The 22,410-nt window shown below is 39.2% G+C and overlaps 3 protein-coding genes across 3 annotated transcripts; 2 read left to right on the top strand and 1 right to left on the bottom strand.

Annotated features, from left to right (window-relative positions):
• Window positions 1-3,321: 3,321 nt before the first annotated feature.
• tmem208 (transmembrane protein 208) lies at window positions 3,322-7,033 on the bottom strand. The gene is made up of 6 exons (XM_068574588.1): window positions 6,823-7,033; window positions 5,936-6,031; window positions 5,121-5,180; window positions 4,899-5,035; window positions 4,242-4,326; window positions 3,322-4,014 (listed from the first exon to the last, which is right to left on the bottom strand). The coding sequence occupies exons 1-6, from the start codon at window positions 6,826-6,828 to the stop codon at window positions 3,877-3,879; spliced, it is 522 nt and encodes a 173-aa protein (XP_068430689.1). The 5' UTR covers window positions 6,829-7,033; the 3' UTR covers window positions 3,322-3,876.
• A 676-nt stretch (window positions 7,034-7,709) lies between these two features.
• Window positions 7,710-13,024, top strand: slc39a1 (solute carrier family 39 member 1). Its single transcript, XM_068573449.1, has 4 exons — window positions 7,710-7,974; window positions 9,129-9,259; window positions 9,527-9,835; window positions 10,905-13,024. The coding sequence occupies exons 1-4, from the start codon at window positions 7,863-7,865 to the stop codon at window positions 11,256-11,258; spliced, it is 906 nt and encodes a 301-aa protein (XP_068429550.1). The 5' UTR covers window positions 7,710-7,862; the 3' UTR covers window positions 11,259-13,024.
• Window positions 13,025-16,193: 3,169 nt separating this feature from the next.
• LOC137783516 (retinaldehyde-binding protein 1-like) lies at window positions 16,194-21,428 on the top strand. The gene is made up of 8 exons (XM_068573531.1): window positions 16,194-16,230; window positions 17,347-17,376; window positions 17,853-17,981; window positions 18,089-18,293; window positions 19,553-19,731; window positions 19,813-19,971; window positions 20,478-20,588; window positions 20,681-21,428. The coding sequence occupies exons 2-8, from the start codon at window positions 17,368-17,370 to the stop codon at window positions 20,825-20,827; spliced, it is 939 nt and encodes a 312-aa protein (XP_068429632.1). The 5' UTR covers window positions 16,194-16,230; window positions 17,347-17,367; the 3' UTR covers window positions 20,828-21,428.
• The last annotated feature ends 982 nt before the right edge of the window (window positions 21,429-22,410 follow it).

Genomic DNA, 22,410 nt, shown 5'->3' with positions numbered 1-22,410 from the left:
CAGCAAGTTATTTTGGGAGATACTTCTCTGTTATGTGTTGCACCTCAAAGTAAGAGCAGAGACAATGCTGTGTTATTGATAAAAGTGACACAAAAAAAGAGTTTAGGACAAAAACAATCGTGTGTCCTTTTTCCAGCAACAAAGATGTTTTTTTAAAAGCTTTCACGCGGGAGTTTTTGTCTTTTGTCGACGAGAGGTTCAGATAAACATGTGAAATCTCCATTTCTGCACATTTCTACTTCCTACAGAAAAAGGCCAGTAAACACAAAGCACATATGTAGGTTGGGTTTAGAGGGTTGGGGGGGGGGGGGGTTTAGGGTTTAGGGGTAGTCTATATATACACTCTATAACATAAACCAAGTTGGAGGAGTTGATGTGGAAGGTTTGGAGGATTGGTGCCCCTAAAGCCATATCCTTATTTTGGATAAATTTAATGGCCCGGAAGCGTATGTTTTATAACTTAATTAATAGAGATGAACGTAGACTTCTGAACCTCAGACAAGAACAGACACTTGTATGACCCCTGGAGGATGATTATTAAAGTAGCTCAAGAAAACAGTCCGGATGAGTATGAAGGAATGTGCTGCATTTAAACCTCGCCGAACCTCTTCATGTCACACTGATTTCAAATACTGTGTCAGATTGGGAAGTCCATCCTGGATAGACCTCTCTGACGATGATGATGACGATGATGCATTCATTTAGCGTGTGAATGCTAAAAGCTAAAATGCATTGCTGAATGAAACCTGAAAGCTAAAATCTAAAATTCAGAGCTGGAAGCATAAGTTCAGTACTTAAAGAAACCGAGAGCTAGAAATATGAAAGCTAATCTAAATGAAAATGAATCAGCATAAAATGTTAAAAGAAGAAATGCTTTCAATTATTATTAGAGAGATGAACTGCACTGCTGAACGCAGCAGAGCTGAAACTTTAAGTACATCAATGCATTAAAGGGTAAGCTGGTCAGATATGGTATCAAGCATGATTCAGATCATTCTGCATGAAATAATAATAATAAGCACAACACTGCTGTTTAAAAAACAATCTATTTTTAGGCCTCTGCTCGAAAATTGCATACCTAAACGAAAAAGGGTTTATCTCTGCAACCACTAGGGCTATTTGAATCATTTGGGTGTTTTAATAAAAGGCTACACATGTAAGATTTTGTTCAGATGTGTAAATATCAGTCTAGAAAATTCAGGTCTAACTGGGGCCCATTTGGGCTATTTGAATGCTATTCAAATTGTCTTATGTACCATATATTTCACTTCAGTGTTCAATACATCAAAATACACCAGTTTGGGGCTTTTATTCATTTATGTAATCATAAAACAACCTATGATTTACAGTCGTATATAAAAATTGCTGGTTATATAGCGATTGTTATATAAAACTGCGTGTGTGTGTGTGCGAGGAGGGGGTGGAGGCGAGAGGGGGTTAAAAGGTAAACTCAATGTTCATGAACTTAAAATTAAATCTACCGTTTAGAACAAAACTACTCTCCTACAATGGTCAGCCATTGCGGAGGATGTGTTGGTACACTTGAAAACGGATCTCCCCAGCCTGCCTTGACCAACCCAGACTACTCGAAACCCTTTCAACTGTATGTTGCTGAAAACCAGAGGTTTGCTCAACATGCACAAGGGCCCTAGTGCTAAATTAGACTGCAACATGGTCCCTCTCAAAGCCCACATCTGGGATTGGCCCTGACAACTGGATGCCGTGCCGCTCTAATTTTGGCTACTTTGTTTATAACCCTATAATAGAGACAGTGAAGAACCACACGGCAGGAATGAAGGAGGGCAGGACGGCTGCAAAGTGAAAGCAGTCATTTTGAAAAAAGCTTTTGGAGACTTAAGGATCAGTATAAAGTTCGGTAAAAAGAGCTGTTTGAATTCTTGTAATAAATTAAGGCAAACGTTCGAAATGCCTTTGTTTCCTTTTAAGAGGTTTCACAGCATCCCAGTGATTCCTCTTGAAACCTGACTGCAGGTTTTTGCTTGTTGAGTTGAGGATGAAACAATGATAAATCTGTAATTATATTGGGAGCAGTCTGAGCATGAACAGCATCACTAAACACACTTAGTCAACACTGGAAAGAAATAATGAAGTCACTTAGCAGACTTGATGATAAATAACATTTTCCCCCTGAGGACAAGGCTCAACTCACCGGATGGAAACAGAAGAGTGCTTGGCATTTCTTCCGTATTTGGGGATTAAACTGTCAAATACGCACCGATTTGTGAGCTTTAATCTTAAATCTCTAATCTCAAATATGCGAGCAGTTTTGAGAGCTACTGGGAAAAAAAGACAGGTGATGATGTCTGATTTGTTGCAGCCGGTAATGTTAATGTATTTGTCTGACTTTATCTCAAACTGTAATTGAAATTCTAATCAATACCAACCTGCTTGCTGTTCTCTAAAGCCTGAAGCTGCCACATCATTCTTTGGATACAAGGCTCACGTCTTCAATTAGATGTACAATCAAATATTGAGCAGGGAGTTAAAACTAATTATTTAAAAGGTTTGAATTAGATGGTTTTAGGGACTGATAGTTTAATCAAAGCATGTCGTCATCCAACAAAAAGAAGGAATATCCAGGTTTGAGGACTTTTTGTTCTCAGATGCAAACCGAAGGATTTTGTGACTCCATGTGGAATGGAAACGTGCTGCAAAACACATTGGATGATGTCCAGACGTCAGTTAAACTATAAACTATATATACTTTATGCTGTGTACAATATGCTGGAACACTGACTTACTTAGTCAAGTTTATGTTTTTGATGATTTGTTTATTTGTTAAGCAAAGCGCATAGACTATTTACAAGGGGTTGAAAACGTGTGAATCCATAATGAAAATAACTATAGCAGTGGCCCTAAAATAGCCACAACAGAATTGATATATTCATTTGAATTGTTTTTAGATTTAAGTGACATTCAGCTTCATAACGAGGACTCTTTTATGTGGTTGTTGCCAAACCAAACACATGAAAGTGTGTAGAAGTGTTTACATGATTAGTTACACTTCAATACAGATGTCCACAAAATGAAATTACAAAAATTCTTGAGAAATCTTTGAAAGCTGTTAGTGGAAAATATGGATTATTTCCAGTCTGTCGTGGCCTTTATGGTACACGACTGAAACGTTCCTACTTCCGATGAAGAATTTCCTCAGGGCACCAAAAAGCAAATTTTCGCCTCTTGAGGAAAATGTAAACTTTCGCTAAACATTTGAAGTCATGACTGAACGTTAATAAAAATAAATTCTCGAAACACGTGATGATCAAGATGGAAGGATTTATTTTTATTGCAAAAAGGTTATTATTCCATTAAAACTTGAAATCTATCCAGTTGATTTTTTAGAATACTTATAAGCTCACAAACACAATCAGCTCTGCGATGAAGGATGATCACTTATCTTACAGCAGAGAGATTTTTGAAAAAAATAATAATAATAATTAAGTGAAAATAAACATGACAGAATATATTCATGGTCATTGCTTCTTGACTCATATTCGTCACTGCATCAGGTCGGTTGTTAAGGAACGTTTGGTGGAAATCTGCAGAGGATCGTGTGCCGGGATTGTGCAAACGCAAAAAGATCTTAAATCCCCGCATGAGGACAAATCAGATTTAGACCGTGACATTATCTAAATAGGGAACACTTCATTTAATAGCCGAAGCAGAAAATTAGATTTCACAAGAAAGCAGAAAAAGAAAAAACAACAACATGGAAACGAAGATTCCACAGTATCAAATTTGGATTGAGTTTTACTTAATAACATAATTTCTTCCTGAATAATTTACAAGTTCCTCGCTATATTTGTATATTAGATTCTGTGTATAAAAAAATACTGCTCCGTCTGCCCTGCAGCATCAGAATCTCTTCGTCTGTCGGCGCTCTTGTCTTCTCTGCTTCTTCTCGTTCACTTCCTCTGGTGCCGACGGGCTTTCTGCCATAAACCAGGGGCCCAGGAAGTTCACCCACAGCAGGTAGAGGGCTCGAGCCGGGGCCTGATATGCACACACACACACACACACACACACACACACACACACACACACACACACACACACACACACACACACACACACACACACACACACACACACACACACACACACACACACACACACACACACAGAAGACAAGATGAAGTTCAGGGACGAGGAAAGCAGGAAAGGAATCAGGCATAAAATGAACCGCTATGTCATTGGATTCATCAGGGACATCGTCTTACCAGCATCCAAAGGTACCAGAAATAAGAGGAGATTGTGCTGAGCACTTGCACTATGGCTGTGAGCAGGACGACGTCCTTCAGGTGCCTAAAACCACAACATGCACACAATCAAATACCACCAAAGAAAATTGCATCTTTCTGTGTAAACAGAAGAACAACGTTGCCCTCTTTAGCAAGTACTAACAAAGCATGTGATTGCTTATTTTTACATACTCAAATATTATGCAAAGAAATAATATGTTATAATCAAAATTGCATTCGTGCTGCCATCCAACAGAAAAACACAGAAATGTGGCAAGAGCTTTAAATGGCCTTTTGTCTTTTAGTGCATGTGAGCGGGCCGTACTGACGAGCTCACAGACGCCACTAAGCATTGCGCTCATACAGCTGATGATGACGACTCTGTGCTATTTATTGTGCATTTAAGCATGGTCACCTTTAAAAAAATATATAAATTCAGTAATTTACGCAGTGGAGGAGGGCGAGCAGTATTTTCAGCCCTGTGTAATGTCTGCAAAGCTTACTGTGCTCAATATGGTCCACCAATTAGGACGGTTAGGACACAACCAATCAGAACCGAATAGAGAACTATGTTGACTTTCTCCTCCTCCCGGAGTACTTCAACCCTTTTTTTTTTGTATTTTGGGGATTACTTACTCTGCCATCCCTTGCTCCATGTTTAAGTCTATTCCTCCGTCCAGGAGACTTCCGTCTTCAGCGAACGCCGCCTTGGCCATGGCAGACATGGAGCGGTAACTCCCGACATACACCGCTAGTGCGAACACAAGCAGGAGCTGCAGGAGGCGTACGAGACGTTAGAGCGGGGGAGGGTCAGATTTGTAGTATCGTGAGATTTTGATATTGATCAGATGCACTCACCCATGTCGAAAATGTAGACGAACTGTAGAAAACCAAAAGATTTACAGCGACATATATTGCCTGAGGAGGAACAGCAGTATATTTATGGGTTTGGATGGCAGTGCAGTGGTGGTAATCAATTAGTAGTTTTAGATCCGCAAATATAATAATTAATCATTTCAATATTGTTCTTCAAAACTTTCAAGCGTTTTGATCCAACAAAATAAATCATTCCATTAATCACAAAAGTACTTCGCTGAATAATAAATTATGAAAATAATAATTAGTTTCAGCCTGACAGTAGATTATTCAACAGAATTTCTATTAAAATATCAATTTATTTAATATTCCTTGTAATATTATACCCTTGCCAACATTGTTGCAAAGCAAGGTGTCTCATAGTGATTTTAGTACAAGTACTTTGCTTTTTTGGCATTTCATTCGCTATTGTAGCCAAAAATAGACTAATAGATTAATCATTTTAAATATATTACTATACAGAACTTGTATTGATCGTCATTATTCCAATACAAATTGACTCTGTACTGTGGAAGAGACTAACATCTGTATTGCCCTCCCCTAATCAGTAACTGATATCACATGAAATAACATAAAACAATAAAACATACTGTAATAATCTGCAGCTTCCATTACATTAGATTCAACTTGCAGAACAAACATGTTTTTAAAGTAATAAACCAGCTTTGATTCAGCGAGAATTAGGTCACCACGGACAAGGTGATACCTCTCCATCATTAGCGTCCATCTCACTGACACTTCTTAAATAAACATTTCTTTTGACCGCAACAACACAAAGACAGCATTGAGGTTCTTACGTTAGCTCCTAGGATCACTCTGTTGTAAAACTTTAGAGTCGCCTCGTTCTCTTCGTAGATCTGCTTCTTTCCCTTTGTGCCAACTTTCCCTTTGGGCTGTGGGTGCAAAAACACAGAGTAGATTCAGAATTATCGGGCTGTTTGTCAACGACACAACTAATTAATGCATTTAGAGTAAACACAAGTGCAAAACAACTTTTCAGAGATTAATTTGTTATAGGGCTTCCTGTTTTCTGAAGGCAATAAATACATTTACTAAAAACAAAAATTCTGTCTGTATATAAAATACTGCTATTGTAGATTCTTTACTGTTTGTTTAAACTACGTACTTGTTTTTTTATTTAACTATGCATCTCTTGCTGCTGTAATCCTGCAATTTCCCCACTGCGGGACTAATAAAGGTTCATCTTATAAATTGACATCTGACATTCACCTCAGATTCTGCAAAAAAAAAAACACCAAATCTGAAAAACTTAAGATTTGTGAATTGTATTTGTTCTGACATCTTAATAAAACTTTATTAATCTACGCTCTACACTTTATTCTTGTATGTCAAAAAACAAATCTATACAATAATGAACTGATAAGTCGTAGACTTGAACTAATGACCGAGAATTTTCACCATTTTGACACATCCTAATTGTGATTGAGGATTGTGAAATATGGAGTTTACTGGGGAGAAAAGCTGACATACTGTAGATTTATTTGAATAAATGTGTATTCCTCCCTACATACGGACACCATTTGCAGCTCGTGGTGGTCTCGTTGTCACCTTGCACGGCATCGTCAGCTGTAGTTCACACTTTAAGTAAATGCAGCAGTGAATCGGCCACTTGTTCCTGCCTGAGTGTGCCTCTGTTGCAGCTGCATGTGTCTGTTTCTCTCACCGCCATTCGCTCTCTGACCCGCTGCTGTTGATCTCTTCCGCTGCGTCTTCTTTGGCATCGACCTGTGACCCACCGCCGCTTCTCTCCGGTATTATATTATTGCTGCATCAAAGAAGAAACACACAAGTCTCCCTGCGGTGAGGTTTCTTGTAACACATCAGCATTTGGTGCTTCTGGTCGATAGGGGCCAATATATCCGGCGCACAAAAATGTCGTCATCGATTATCGTCGCGCGCACGCGTGCGTGTGTGTGGTGGGTTTAAAATCTGGTGAAGGGCACCACCTGGCGGTAGAAAACAATAATCAACAAATTGTCAAATTAATGACGTGAATGAATTGTCAAATTAATGATAGAAAACAATGATCAACAAATTGTCAAATTAATGACGTTACCAACGTAAAAAAGTGATTAGAAAAATATTGCACTTTTAGTTAATTATTCTTATTCATTAAAGTAATTGTATGTGTTATTTATTGGTCAAAAATATACTAAATTAGGCTACAGTCGTTACAATAAGACTTTCTTATTCATGCACGATTGTATACTTTTATCATATTGTTTAGCCAAAAACAAGCCTCCAATTAAAGATAAAACATTGCCTTATTAGATTAAAATAATAACATAACATCTACACCTTGACTGTTGTTTGCTCTCCTCCAGTATCCTTGTTTTATCTTTTAAGCTTTTACTGTAATTGACCTATTGACTACACCTATCTTCTAGAAATGACCTTATTACACAACTAACATGCAAACTATCTGGGTTAAAGTTGTTTCATTATAAGTAGGCTGGAAAAAAAGACTTTCACTTTGCGGTTCCCGGTTTTGTTTTTTCGCGATTATATTTTGTACCCTTCTCGGCCACCGTAGCCTGAAATGAACACCTACTTCGAAATAACAACATTTGCTGCTGTTTGAGGAGGCTCTTATCTTTCGTATCGGTTAGCTGGCACTCATCGTCGCTAATCAAATGATATTACAGTTAACTCGGTAGCGAGCCTCACTCTTGAACTGACACTTTTATACGTTTATTCCACAACATGGACTACTTGCTCCAGGTGAAAATAGGCGCTCTGGTCGGTTTATTGTTCCTCACTCTTCTTTTTGGATTCATCCCTGCTCGAGTCAAATGGTTCAGAGACACAGGGACAGGTAAGTACACACAAGAAACTGCTGTTTATGTCATTCTTCTCTGTTGACGTATATTCATATTTTACAGAAGTCGGGTTCATTGAGGTCCTCGACAATCTCAGCTAAACAATGCGGATTGTGTCGAACAAATAAAAAGGTTTTAATAAGATTTTCTTACTTCGGTGCCGAAGTACAAAGGAAAAGTAGCTGATTCATTTGTGGATTTATTTAGATTTTAGGATGTACCACAATTCGCAGACAAATAAGTCAACCTTAAATGTTCTCACATTTTGATTAGATTTGGCGTAACGATCCCGCTAATTAGAGGGAGGTATAACGTTTTAGATAGAGGTTTCATTTTACCAGCTGTCGGTCTCCCTGAATCACGTGCTGTCGCTAGAGATAGTGTTGAAAAACCAATAACCAGCTATTGATTTTATCAACTGTGACCCAGAAACCATTCACCCACTGATAACAGAACAGTGGTATTGTGGTTAATAATAGGGTAGATTTCAATCAGTCTTCATGTAACTTGTGATGAGATGACACGGTTTACTAATTCCGTACTATTACATTGTTATTGTTATTCATATAAAATGTGTAACTTCATAACCATTAACAAATCCTCCTCTATTGTCACCTGACATCAATGTAATCTGCAATACGTGGCTCAGTGGGAATGTCTGGATGACCTCTGACTTTCTTTGACTGGAACTTGGAAGTGAAAGTAGCATTTCTCTCTATTACATCCGCATGTGTTTCAGTAGTCTGCTGACTCATTGATGTTTCCTAACTTCTGTGTTTCCATGTTCACAATGTGTTGCATGATCTTGGAACTATTGTTCTAACTTTGGAAGGATGGCAGTGATTTGATTCATGTCTGAGGTCCACCGTCAATCCCTCAGTTTATAGTGAGATTTACTTATATTTAAGAAATTGATAACACCAAGTTAGACAAAATAAAACGCCCCATTCACTCAGAGAGAGAATCATGTGTCACCGACAGATTTTCTTCTTAGAAATGCACAAAAGCAGAGTAACACATGATGGAGACTAAGATTTAAAGATATACTTTGTTTACTCTGCACTTAAGGGCATTTTTGTCTGTAATAATCAAACCATTGTGTGTAAATTCATGTAGAAACATGATAAAGGTTTTCTCTTTACATTTGCAGAGCTCCACCGCACAGTTCTGAGTCTGATCAGCTGCTTTGCCGGCGGGGTTTTCCTGGCAGCATGTCTTCTCGACATTATTCCAGATTATCTGTCAGACATAAATGCCGAGCTGGATGCTCGGTTGATAGAGGTACGTTCACAGGATTTATTGATTTGAACAAACTAAAGTCTGAATAAATCATCACATATATTATATACACATGGGTTGCAACTAACATTTATTTTTATCGTGGCTGTATCTCAGTCATGTAAATGTATGCCAGTATTTTAATAATTGCTCAGCCATATTTATTCTTGGACAAAGTGAAAAAGGAAATAGACAAGTGTGAGAACATGTGATCGACATATGTGTTCTTCATGAATTAAACAAATTAATCTCTCTGTCGGTCTCACACAGACCAGCTTCCCTCTTCCAGAGTTCATCATGGCCACCGGCTTCTTCATGGTCCTCATACTTGAGAGGTTTGTGTTGAACTGTCGGGAGATACATAGGACTCCAGAGGAGAGGGCGCCCCTCATATCGGACAACAGAAATGGCCACGGCCACGGCCACGGAACAAGCCCTGATCCGGAGGCCAGCGGCCACCACGTCCATGTTGACTTTCAGGCTCACTCACCCTTCCGCTCCTTCATGCTCTTCCTCTCCCTCTCGCTCCACTCGATTTTTGAGGGTCTCGCTATCGGCCTGCAGAGCACAGACTCAAAGGTATGAAGAGGCAATCACCTGATGTTAATTGGGTCCTGTGGAGTTTTCCTTTAGATAAAAACATGTTTCGATTCTGTGTTACTCGCCATCATTTATTGTGTTTTGAGTGCATTTCCTTCTTCAAACACTTTTAATTTTTTTATTTTTTAAATCCATTCTCACTATTTTGCCGTTTAATTCTTCCCTCAGAGAAGTGGCCATAGCCCTTCAAAAGGCCTTAAATCTGCTCAGAATTCCAGAGAATACACAGCATTTGTAATTTTGTGTTCCTCTTTTAACCACAGTGTGTCTTCTGTCTTAATTACAAGTCATGCACTCTGTAAACATTTGTCTTAGAAAAATGCTGCACTAAGAACATTGGAATCTCATTCACAGCATTCTCATGTAACCAGAAGAAAGCAGGGTTTCAGTTTAAAGCTTCAGGTCGCTTTGACAGGAAAGGAATTCAGTCATGGGAGTCAGATCTCGTGGTCACAAGACAACTGAAGCAGTCCGAGCATACTTTCAATGTTCCCTCGGGACTTTTTTAATCTACATATGTGCCGCTCAGTTGAACATTCTTTTCACTAATTCGAAGAAGAAAAAAAAAAACTTTCGTCAGTTAGTTAGGATGTGGTTGGTGGTTAGTTAGGATGTGGTTGGTGGAGAGTTGCAGCACTGGTGCAGAAGTGTTTGGTGTGAATGAAAGCAACAACATCGACCTGTTGTGTTCATGTTAATCTCAACTGATTATATCTATTATTTAGTCGCCCCCTGAAGTGGGCGATACATTAAAGATCCTCCATTGCAGTACTTCTAAGAACATGTTACTTTTATATTTGAATACCCACATATTTTGTTACATTTTACATTTTGATTTAAGATGAAATGAGAAACAATTAATGGATAATACAATGACATTCCAGCAAATGAAACACCTGAAAGACATCAAACGTGTTTCAAACGCTTGTTGTCTTGTAGTAGATATTGTCATATTGCCCAATCGTAGCCGTTAAAACAAAATGACCAACATTTCCTGTTTGTGTTTCTATGGATGCTTTTAAAGGATGTCTTGTTTGTTTTCCTCCAGGTATTAGAGATCTGCATCGCTATCCTCGTCCACAAAAGCATCATCGTGTTCAGCCTGTCGGTGAAGCTGGTGCAGAGCGCAGTGCGTCCGCTGTGGGTGGCGGCTTACATCGGAGTGTTCGCCCTGATGACGCCTATCGGCATCGCTATCGGCATCAGCGTGATGGAGGCTCAGCTGGCGGCCGGGGCGCTGATCCAAGCCGTCCTGGAGGGGCTCGCCGCAGGCACGTTCATTTACATCACCTTTCTGGAGATCCTCCCGCATGAGCTCAACTCCCCCGGGAGGCAGCTGCTCAAGGTGCTCTTCATCCTGCTGGGCTTCAGCATCATGGCGGCGCTGACGTTTTTGGGCTAACACTGAGAACCAGTCGTCGTCTCGGCCGTCGGGACGGGACCCGGACGCTTTGTGGCAACTACTGCAACTCACACCGACTTGACTTTTATACTGGAAGACCAACTTTCTTCACTACGAGAGAAGAAGTAGGTTTACTGGTGTAGCATTACATCCAACTTTGGAGCTTTTAATGTCCAAGGGAGCATGACAACAGATGGTAGTCTTGTAATGCTTTTAATATATATATTTTAAATACATAAAGGAGGAGTCTGGAGGATTTTTGTCTATATCATTTCTTTTCAAGAGGTGTTTTTTTTTTAATGAGGAACCACTTACTGAAATGATAAAGTTGCTGACGCACCGGGGAAAGGAGTGGCATTTCACTGACTCCCCTCATTTATCACTCGCCTTGTTTTGAACCTGCAAACACAACAAGAGCCTTTAGCCTTTGACAATATTGAGGAACCAAGTGAAAACAAACGGTGATGTTGTACGTGTAATCAGGAAATCACTTCCAGCAGATCTTTAATGTTGACATTTCACTTGAAACTACTTATTTCCAGAACGGTTCAGCTGGTCGGTTGGTTTGTCACTTGATGGCGTTTCCTCTGTCCCAAGTGTGTTTGGTCAACCCTTGGGATTTTAGTGCGCTGCTTTTAGATGTAGATTCTAGCGTTAGGCTGCTATTACTTCTTGAATATCAACATGTAATATATTTGTCTCGTAAACTGACTTCCGGATGCCTTAATTATATACCCCCAAAAGAGGAGATGCAATGATGAGGAAAATATGTGGGATATCTTTTTTATACTGTTGGGAATTTCCATCTCCACCAATGAGCAAGGCCAAAATACAATTGGCTTTTAACAGTCCACCATTTATACAAGCTCATTCATATGATTTTAAATATGTTTACCTTTTTCTCAGTTTAGTCCATTTTACTTTTCCAACTTTGTCCATTTTGTCTGTAAATTCCAACAAAATGATGCTATATTAAAAACATTGTCTGAACGTGAAGTGCTTTTAGTTCTCTATGTTGACTGTGGACACATAAAGAAGCTTTAAATATCAGCACAAAAAGAAGCGAAGATAAAGAATTAATCCTGCAAACTCGTGATTCATCGTATTTTACTTCAGTACTTCACATGGGGTTCAGTAGTTCAGCCTGCTGACACTCAAAAGTGAATAAGTGAAGTCTATGTATGTAATTATTGTTAAAAACTGTCTGTTTAGTCACAATTCCTCTTTTAGTCTATCATGTGATGGTCACATGCTAGAACAAATAGGAGGAAGGTGTGGGTTGGCACAAAAACTTAGACAGCAAAAAAATAAATAAAGTGGCAGTTATAATTTATTCATTAAAAGTAATCTGATCAAGACTAATAAAATAACATAAAACTGTTTCCCAAAAGAAATACCAGCGATTCACATCATGGTGCTTTTTGTCGTCAGAAAAAAACGTAAACTGTAAAGTAGACGCACATTTATTGTTTTGTGCTAGATTTCTCAACTATGAGGAATTTGAATATACTCATGTTAAAACATTTATTCTGATTTTAATACATGTTAATGGTGTCCCAAAATATCACAGTTAACTGCACTAAAGTGTAATCAGGTAGCTGTTATATAATACATTCAACATATTAGGATGCTAGTAAGATGAACACTTTAAACTAATCAATGATGGAAATGTACTTTAATGTAATCAAAGGCAATTACAGGAGATTTAATGGGGTGAAATCCTCCATTTTGTGCCAGAAAGCCTTTTGTGAGTGCAGTGCACCATTTGAAACCATACTTCACATATTGTAGCTTCTCTTCCTCTATTTCTTATCCAAAGGAAGCTTGAATTAAATAGCAGTAAAAGCTGCTACTGAATGTGTCCGACTTGATGTGATTCCATGAGGTTTAAAGTTGCAGCAGACCACTGGAGCCAGAAGGGGGAAGTGTTGAGCTTCTCGTTGATGAATCCAACCAACAAACGGAGGACTGGAGTACTATGTGTGTTGAGTACTCTGAAAGGCCCTCTGGCCGCCTCGCCCCATTTACCTTTTCCACTGAAGATATTTGACACGGCGCAGAGGGAAAGAGCACAGGTGTAGCTGATCAACATAATGATCGTCTGGAGACGTCGTTAATGTTATTAGTAACAGCTGCGCTTCCTCCAAGTCGAAAAGTCTGCCGGGAAAAACGCTGCGTAAAAAACCATCCCTGTGATTATAAGTCAGGCATTTGACTTGAAAACAGGTTTAGATCTGAAGATAGTGTTACGACACGAGACAGACAGGTAGATAGCAGGCTGAATTAGCTTGTGCACTTTTTGCACATCACTGTATGGCACTAATGTTGACTATTAGAGTTCAGCAGCTTGATTGAGGCCGGAGCAAATGATCCGGAGCAGATAAGGCTTTGGGAATTAATAACTTCTTTTAAATCACTTCCTAAAACCCATTTTTATAGAATTGCTTTTAAGTGACGTCGTCCTTTTATGCTCTATCATACAGTTATTTTGTTCCCCTGGTTTTGTTTGTATATTTCATATATTTGTTTGTTTTGTACTGTTCCTTTTTTGGTTATCTGTTTGGTTTTGTTGTATTCATTGCCTTTATGGTGTGCTCCTTTTCATTTACTGATATTTAAGTTATGTCTATGCTTTGCTTATCTGTAGAGCACATTGTAAACTGTGTTTTTAAAGGTGCCATATAAATAAAGTTATTTTAAACAACGAGTTTTGTTGCTCGATTCACATCTTTGTCTCTTTGAACCTCGGATAGCTCATCCACCATCTGATGGATAAACCATAAAGGCTGCACTGATAAAAAAAAAGGCATCTCCCCCTTCAAACCTCCAAATTATAGATCGCATGAATATTTTACACATCCAAACAGCGGAACAGTCTGACTCATTTGTATTCATGCAGGCCTATTTGTTGGCATGCAGGGTGACATAACCGTCAGGAATTCCTTCACATCAAAGAACGTATACAGCCACCGTACACCAGAGACTCGTACAGCCATATGGAGACATTGTTAACCCCTGTATGTGTTTGCGAGGATATAGGAGGTTATTCATGAGCATCTACTAATGAGTGGTGAGTCTGCCAGATTGGAATGACAGAGGCCTCAGTGTGTGCAGGAGGGAGACCCAGTACAGTCCTGTAGACTTATCAAGTGTGGCTTAGCCGCAAGGGGTCACAGACCCCTGCATAGTTATAAACTAATTCCACTTTATATTAATAGGAGAGCACCTCAAGATGTCACACAGAGGCAATCGAGACATTCTGATGTTTAGTTACAACATAAAAGCCCTTCAAAATCCCCTTCAAGGGCTGACTTCAAATCGATTAGGCAATTTACGTCCAATTTCAGATTTGATTTTGAAGACCACATAGTGGACTAATGGTCCATAGTTAAAAACTAATTCCACTTTATATTAATAGGAGAGCACCTCAAGATGTCGTCCAGAGACAATCAAGACATTCTGATGTTTAGTTACAACATAAAAGGCCTTTAAAGTCTCCTTCAAGGGCTGACTTCAAATCAATTTATGAGGCAATGTATGTCTAATTTCAGATTTGATTTGAAAGGGAATGGCCTGTAGGTATAAACTAATTCCACTGGCACTGTGTTCTCCCCGAGCTGCTCTCTTGAACATGATGCAGATTATATCCTATTGTTAGAAAAAGCCAAGGTTGCTCATTTTAAACTTTTCAGTAACATAAACAATTGTATTAATGTTTAGTTATAGTATAAATATATCTCTTATTCTATCTCTACTCTTGAAAAGAGGTCTGAAAAAGATTAAGGGCAGTCTTAGCTTACTCTGTTGTCATTTACATTTTGTGTTTTGTTCAGATTCAACGACGTACATGTAAATAACCGAGCTTGAGAGGTGCTTTTAGTCAAATCACTTGTTTGCGTAGAGCTAAGCTACTGATGTTAAACCGTTGGTTTCCAAAGCCAATCAAAATGTTAAAATTTGCAATTTAGCACTTAACACAAAGGCTAATGTTATGTGATTAATTTTGCAAGTATTTGATCGTAAACAAAGTAGTGGACATATTAAAAGGTGCATAATAATCAGTTGCTGTAAATATTGACTGGCACTATAGCAGAGATGCAAGTTGATGTTGTGCAATCATGGATAAGTAATCCATAATGTGGATTTCAAAGAATATGCAGAGAGGAATGTGTAACGTGAAGTTGAAGTGTTGAGTGCTTCACAGGTGGTCGTGTCCCTCACACGACATTCCCACAGGCACAAGACTATCAAGCTCAAATTCCACCTTTCATGCCACATGGTCTGGGTCCAACGTCCCGTTGGTATGATGCGATGTTTGAGAGGTAACCAGCTGGAGCTGGAATCTGCACACAAATGAAATGCATAAATAACAAAAACTCCAATTATGTATCTTCTCATTCGTTAGTTTCTCTTTGGGTTATGTTTGTACAATTTAGTGTGATGAAAATGACCACTGGTCCAGCGGTGCAAAACACACAACACTGGACCAACCACATGAAGAAAATTGTTTATTTTTATCTGTGTGTTTGCACACACAATGTTTTTTGCATCGTTCATTAGTTTTCTCTAACTTTGTTGTTTAAAAAAAAAAAGTCCTCTTGTTTTATTTTTGTTGTTTTTCTGTAATTTGTCCAGGATTTTTGTGAAATATGTTTTTTAAATTAACGCTTTTTCGTGTATCTTCTGTTTCGTTAAGGATTTCTAAAAAAAAAAAAGTTGTCTTTTGTGTTTCGTCCAACTTTTGGCCCCATCGGGACCTCCGTGGCAACGAAGTGACGGTCCAGACCTGCACGCCTCTCCTCCCCCATCCCATCACAGTTTGCAGCATGGAGATTAGCCTCATTGTAATCCACTGTGTCATCTTAATCCCGCTTTGAGTGACGTATTCAATAACTCCTCCCCTCTTGATGCCCTCTCCTCTTGTTGCATCCTCTACCATTTCATCTGCTCCTCTCATCCCATCAGCTTGAAGGTAAGGCTGCTCTGCTCTTTAGTTAAGAAACATAGCTAAGGAAATAATAAAAAAAAATTATGAGTGTTATAAGAATATTGGTCTTGTGTCGTGTTATGATAAGAAGTAATTAATTAAGCAATACTTGCTTTTAATGGGTGTGAAAAGACAGATAACATTGTGATGCTTAATTTATACCTGATGCTTAATATGTCATATGTAATCGGTTACAAGTCTCACACTTACTACAACACACAGCTGGCATCTGTGACGTCATCGCAACTAATATCAAGACTATATGGCTATAAATTAATATAATTTAAATTAATATAATTTGACCAAATATATGTTTGTTTTTTCACTGTACTTTCACTGTACTGTAGCAGTAATAGCACATTAATTGTGTCAAACTACAAAGGATGCAATAATTGTAAACTGAGAAAGATTTAGGTTAATGCTAGAGGAAGATTCGTTCTTATAATAAAAAAGTTCAAGACCTGAGATTTTCAGTGGATCCCTGGTGTGTGTCTCTCATTACCCTTACATTGAAGTCACAGCATCTGATTTTACCAAAAAATATTGTCATGTTTAAAAACACTATACTTTACTGACGGTATTTCTAAAATGCTCAAAGTTGCGTCGAACCAACTGGTTGTAAAGATCTTCAATTGCCACGCTATTCAAAATACTTCAATTTGTACAAAATGGACAAAAGTTTAAAATCTTCATATCTTTGGAATAATTTCACTATTCCAGTGTTGTTGAACTATCTTCGGTTTTGCACGCATCAGGCATTCATGTTGTGCTTAGCTCTGTGATTCTGGAGAGTAGCAGTCAGTGCTGTTACTGTATTATGTCAGGCTCTTATGTAAGAGGATGTCTGCTCCACTGATGAGTAAAAAATATTCACTGATCCAAAAGCTTTCTTTGCCCTCTAACACCACCTGTTCCATGTATTTATGCTCATCGTTTTGATTGATTTTGAAATATAAAAAAATAACTGGATTAGTGCCTTTCTGATCCCATGGCCTCTCCTTAACAAACTCTGCCACAAACAAACAAAATGTCTGAAAGAAAGGTTTGATGTGCTCACGTTCTGTTTGTGCCAATTCTTCTTTCTTCTCGGTGTCGGTGAAGCTGCCGCGAGACGCTGCAACCATGGCTGCTGTAAGTTTGACTAATGCAACTCATCAAGAGAAAGCACCTGCGGGTCACTTTGTCCCAGTTGAAGTCGTTCTGTCAGAGTCTGGCCTCACTTCACTGGTTGCACTGTCAGCGCATAATGCTTGGTATTGTCTCAGTAGATGCTGGCTCCTGGATGGACCCTTAAGCTGTTTTTAAGAAGTGGCCTTGAAGTCTTTTCTGTAATCATGTGAAGCAGATTAACCAGCCGTTCACTGGTGTGCATCGCTTGGAGTCTGATTGGGTTGTGGGTTCACAACTTTAAAGTCATTGTAATGAGCTGCCATTGAACTAATAAGGCAGTAAAGCATTAAAGTTGCAGCCACGAAGGCTTTAAATAGTGGCGTAAAAGACAAACAAATTTCAACCAAACTGGATTGTCTCCACCAAGAAACCAAGAGGAAAATTTGAAGATCGATAAAGGATCTTGTCGTTTTTAAAAGCCTCTCTTCCTTATTCAGACTGGATCTTTCCGTATGGTGTCAGAGGAGGAGCAGGCCATGAGGACCAAGCTGGAGCATTTGACAGTGAAGGATCATGGGCCGGTGTTTGGGCCGTGCCACAAACTGCCAGGACACACTGTTCAAAAGGTGACGTCATAAACATTGGAAGGGCCGCATCGACAGATGAGTTCAAATCAGAATATTAAACATGTTTGTCTTCATTTCTCCCCCACCACCCCCCCTCATGCCCTCAGGCGAAGGATGAGCTGACTGAGACGGATGAGAGGCGGGCGTCGGCCCTGAAGGACCTGAGGTCCATGATGAAGGAGAGAGCAGCGGAGGGAGACGAGCTGCTCAAACTGGTGCTGGAGCACTTCGGAGACAAACCAGACTCTCTGATACTGCGCTTCCTCAGAGCTCGCAAGTTTGAAGTTGTCAGAGCCCACGAGCTCATGAAGGGTTAGTCGTTGGTAAACTATTTCATCTCTGTGGCAGAGAGACAAACCAGTAAAGATTCTGTTTCTGCAGACATTTTCCAGTAGCTTCCTTAATTGAGGGTGAGACCTCTTTTGTGCTCCTGGTTCGCATGAATCCTTCCCATCAATGAGACCGGGCGGCATGTGTTCATTAATTGGGGGCTTTGAGTTCCCCCTGACAAAGCCCTCCTTTGTGTATAAATGGGACAGTAAGTTTACTTTACTCAGGAACTCACAGTGTTCTCCAGGGAGCTCCACGTCCCACGTGCTGATTGTGTCGATCTGAGAGAGATGATAACCAAAGCTGAGTGGTTTGACACTCCTATGGGACGATACCAAGCTTATGACTTGTGTATGCTTAGGACTCATTGCAAAATTATATTTGCAATTGTACAACCAAAACTAATTAGCAATCATCCAAAATGTAGCTTTAAATCAGGCATATTTAAGACAAATAACCTGCATTTAAAGGTCCCATCACCCCTCATTTAAACTTAGACTTTAGTATAATACTCCTAATAAACCTTCACAATACTGCAGACATAAACTGTAAGCACAGACTCTAACTTATCTTTGCCAAAAAATAACCCACAATTCACTTGGTCAGGGCCAATAAACACAGTTTAGATTTGGATTGTTTCCCTCTTGATATTGCTGTGAGACTATATGGTCCCCACAAAGACCTAAACACAAGACACACACACACACACACACACACACACACACACACACACACACACACACACACACACCATTATAAATATAGAGAAGCTTGTTAGTGTAAGAGGGGAATGTGATGTGAACTTGTTTTGGGGTTAATTGCTGCTTGCGAGAAAACACACACACACACACACACACTCTCATACTCTGGGTTAATTGGTGCCTGGGTATGAAGAGGCTTAGAGCAGCAGTGTTGCATAGTGCTGTCATTGTGTTTGGCACATCAACCTGCACTGAACACTCATACTGTACACAAAGGGTTTGGGAACCATTAGTGCTTGATAACAGAATGCGGGTTTTAGTTGTGAAGTGTGTGTGCGTATTTTAACCATATTGTGGGGACATCAATCTGATCCCACAGCCACATTGTGGGGACTAGCTTATTTAGGGTTCAGGTTAAGGTCAGGGTAAAGGTCAAAGGATTGTACTGGAAGTACCCGGTGAAATGAATATGTTCGCAAAATGAATGAAAGCACAATTGTGTGAGTGTGAGCGTGTGAGTGTGTGTTGTGTGTCCTCCAGGTTACGTACGCTTCAGGAAGGAGTATCCCGAGTTGTTTGAGAACATGACTCCGGAGGCCGTCCGCAGCACCATAGAGGCCGGTTACCCCGTGGTTCTTCCCAGCAGGGACAAGTACGGCCGCGTGGTTCTGCTCTTCAACATCGAGAACTGGGACCTGGAGGAGGTCACATTCGATGAGGTAGCCATGACACAACTTCAAAGAGGCCGCACCGAATTCTCAAGTATTTGTTTAAAAGAAAGAAGTCTTTGCAATTCACAGATCTTAAGAGCTTACTGTGTGATCCTGGAGAAGTTGCTGGAGAACGAAGAAACCCAGATCAATGGCTTTGTCCTGATTGAGAATTTCAAGGGCTTCACCATGCAGCACGCCTCGGGGATAAAGCCAGCTGAGCTCAAGAAGATGGTGGACATGCTGCAGGTGAGAACAGACTCTCAAAGGAGAAGAGGAGAACTTATTGAAGTGCAGCAGCCCGGTCTCCTCAAAATACCATGAAACTCCATTGTGAAACTTATTTTGTCACGGATTACGTTTACTTTTGACGTATAACGAATACATTTCAAATAAGTCTGCGATACTCTGTGGAGGTCGGGTCAAAAGAAAAGGGCTTTCCTCCAAGAGACTGCTGTTTGTGTCCAAAGTATCTCAAGCTCTTGTGTTGCCTAAATGTAACCAAGAGAGTTTATTGCCGAAACATCAGTCATTTAATTATGTTTTGTAACAATTATGTGAAACCATGACAAGTGGTTTTGTTGCATTTTTTTCCGTTTTGCTTTGTTTCAAATTACAACTTTAAGCATGTGTTTCAAGCTGTTTGAAAATATGACCGTAATCCGGGAGTAAAAATGATTCTGTAGTAGTACGTAGTTTTGTAGGAGCTCAGAAATGTGTTTTTAATCCAATCTCTTGTGTGTTTTTCTGTGCAGGACTCGTTCCCTGCCCGTTTCAAGGCGGTCCACGTGACCCACCAGCCCTGGTACTTCACCACCACATACAACGTGGTCAAACCCTTCATGAAGAGCAAGCTGCTGGAGAGGGTACGGATGGAGGACGATCAACCCCTTAATCTCAAATATAACATTGAGTTGTGTCCAATTTTCATCTGAACACTCTTCATAACTACCCTCAGGTCTTCGTCCACGGCGACGAGCTGAACAACTACTTCAAAGAATTTGACGCGGACATCTTGCCGGCAGATTTTGACGGGAAAGCCTCTGTTGCAGACTGCCAGGCCATCGCCACCAAGCTTTTTGGCTCTGAAGACACTGCTCTCTGAGAGTATAGCCATTTTAAACCAGAGAGTCATAGTGGCCTTCACCCTAGATGCCTCAGAGCTATTTTAAAGCTAGGTTGACGTTTTGTACTATTATTCTGGCAGTTGCCACGAGCAAAAATAAGTGTCTAGCTTTAGGAGCAGGGGACGGGTGGCAAACGATTAAATGTATGGGAGTTTAAATGGGAAAGAAAAACAATGTTTAGACGTTTCGGCGAGAATAATTGGTGGTAAATGTGTGTTACTTCACAGCGCTGACATTCATTGTGACTTTACAAGCAGAGAGTAGCGAATGAGAGTCAGTTTGTGAGAGAGTTCTTCGCCTTAAAATTCACATCACACAGAGCAGCCTTTGGCTGGTTGATTCAGTGGAATATGAACATACAGTATGTGTTTCGGTTTCAGGGGTTCAGAAAGATATGAAGAGGGAAAACTGATTGTTGTATCAGGAGCGACAGCCTCCTGGTTCAGTGCCATGGAAACAGTTCTTTGTCTCAGCCGTGTTGGCCTCGTGGCTCTCGGATGCCTGATGTACCACAATCACCCGTTCTGCATCTTGCACTGGATTGGGACATTTTCCATTAAATAGTTTTTTGTGTCTGTAGTTTTATATGAATTGTATTTTTTTTATCATTTGTCTTCCTGCCATTTCACTTTCTCTGGTGGTTTATTTTCTGTTTCATAAAGGAGGTTTAAATTAGTCTGACTTAAATTAATCTTGGAAAACCATCCCACTTGACTACTTAAGTTGCAAGACCACAGTGTAGAAATACTAGTAAAAGTACAGTCAAAATTATACTAAAGTAAAACTACAAACACTAGATAGTATACTTAAAGCACTGCAAGTAAAAAATATAAGCATCAAATTTTTAATTAAAGTTATAATACTTTTAGATTTGTTGCACATGGTAAAATTAAGGGTAATTTTCCTTATTCATTTTATAAATACTTTATACTGCTGTGTAGCTTTATCTAGGATAATTATATTGATTTGTTGATGATATGTTTGCAATAATAATCCGTAAAGTAACTTGTAACATCAAATAAAGGTATAATGAAGTAAGAAGTATTTGCTTCTGAGATGTAATGAATTGTAAATCACTTGAAACTACTGAACTGTGAAAGAAGTTAGACCTCAAACAACTAAAAGGCAGCTTAGACATTGACACAGCAGTATTACAAATCTTATAATGTAAACAAATATATTAAGGAAATGAGTACTCATATAGATTTTGCTTTTTAAATTTTTGTTTATAATATTTCTGTACTTTTAGTTAAGCTTTAAGAATGCAGGACTTTTATTTATAATGAAGTAATTTTACTAAACACATGATCTGTCACTTATGCAAACTATGTATCTTAAAGGGGCAACATATTAAGAGTTTAATGTCGCCACAAGGGGGCACAACTGTATTTTAAAATTAACAAATCCCATCTATTAATAATTTTGCACACAGTAAACTACACATACACCTTCATATGAACCAGATCAGATAACAGCTTATTCAACAAAATTTGAGTTCAAGACGTTTAAAAATAATTATAAAAATCAGAGAGAAACACAAACTTTTTTTCTTTTGAGAAAA

The sequence above is a fragment of the Clinocottus analis genome, unplaced genomic scaffold (assembly GCF_023055335.1).
Source record: "Clinocottus analis isolate CAN_PGR_092001 unplaced genomic scaffold, fCliAna1.0.p SCAF_1, whole genome shotgun sequence".
Classification (NCBI taxonomy): Eukaryota; Metazoa; Chordata; class Actinopteri; order Perciformes; family Cottidae; genus Clinocottus; species Clinocottus analis.
This window is presented reverse-complemented; position numbering and strand designations above follow the sequence as displayed.

Bases quoted from the DNA above. Each gene is read 5' to 3' on its own strand.
- tmem208 (XM_068574588.1), bottom strand. The intron at 4,327-4,898 runs GTAAGTAATCCC...TTGTGGTTTTAG, and splicing joins ATGGAGCAAGGGATGGCAGA to GCACCTGAAGGACGTCGTCC. The intron at 4,015-4,241 runs GTAAGACGATGT...TGTGCATATCAG, and splicing joins TCTGGTACCTTTGGATGCTG to GCCCCGGCTCGAGCCCTCTA.
- slc39a1 (XM_068573449.1), top strand. From the start codon at position 7,863: ATGGACTACTTGCTCCAGGTGAAAATAGGCGCTCTGGTCGGTTTATTG. The intron at 7,975-9,128 runs GTAAGTACACAC...TTACATTTGCAG, and splicing joins GTTCAGAGACACAGGGACAG to AGCTCCACCGCACAGTTCTG. The intron at 9,260-9,526 runs GTACGTTCACAG...GGTCTCACACAG, and splicing joins TGGATGCTCGGTTGATAGAG to ACCAGCTTCCCTCTTCCAGA.
- LOC137783516 (XM_068573531.1), top strand. The intron at 19,972-20,477 runs GTGAGAACAGAC...TTTTCTGTGCAG, and splicing joins AGATGGTGGACATGCTGCAG to GACTCGTTCCCTGCCCGTTT. The intron at 20,589-20,680 runs GTACGGATGGAG...AACTACCCTCAG, and splicing joins AGAGCAAGCTGCTGGAGAGG to GTCTTCGTCCACGGCGACGA.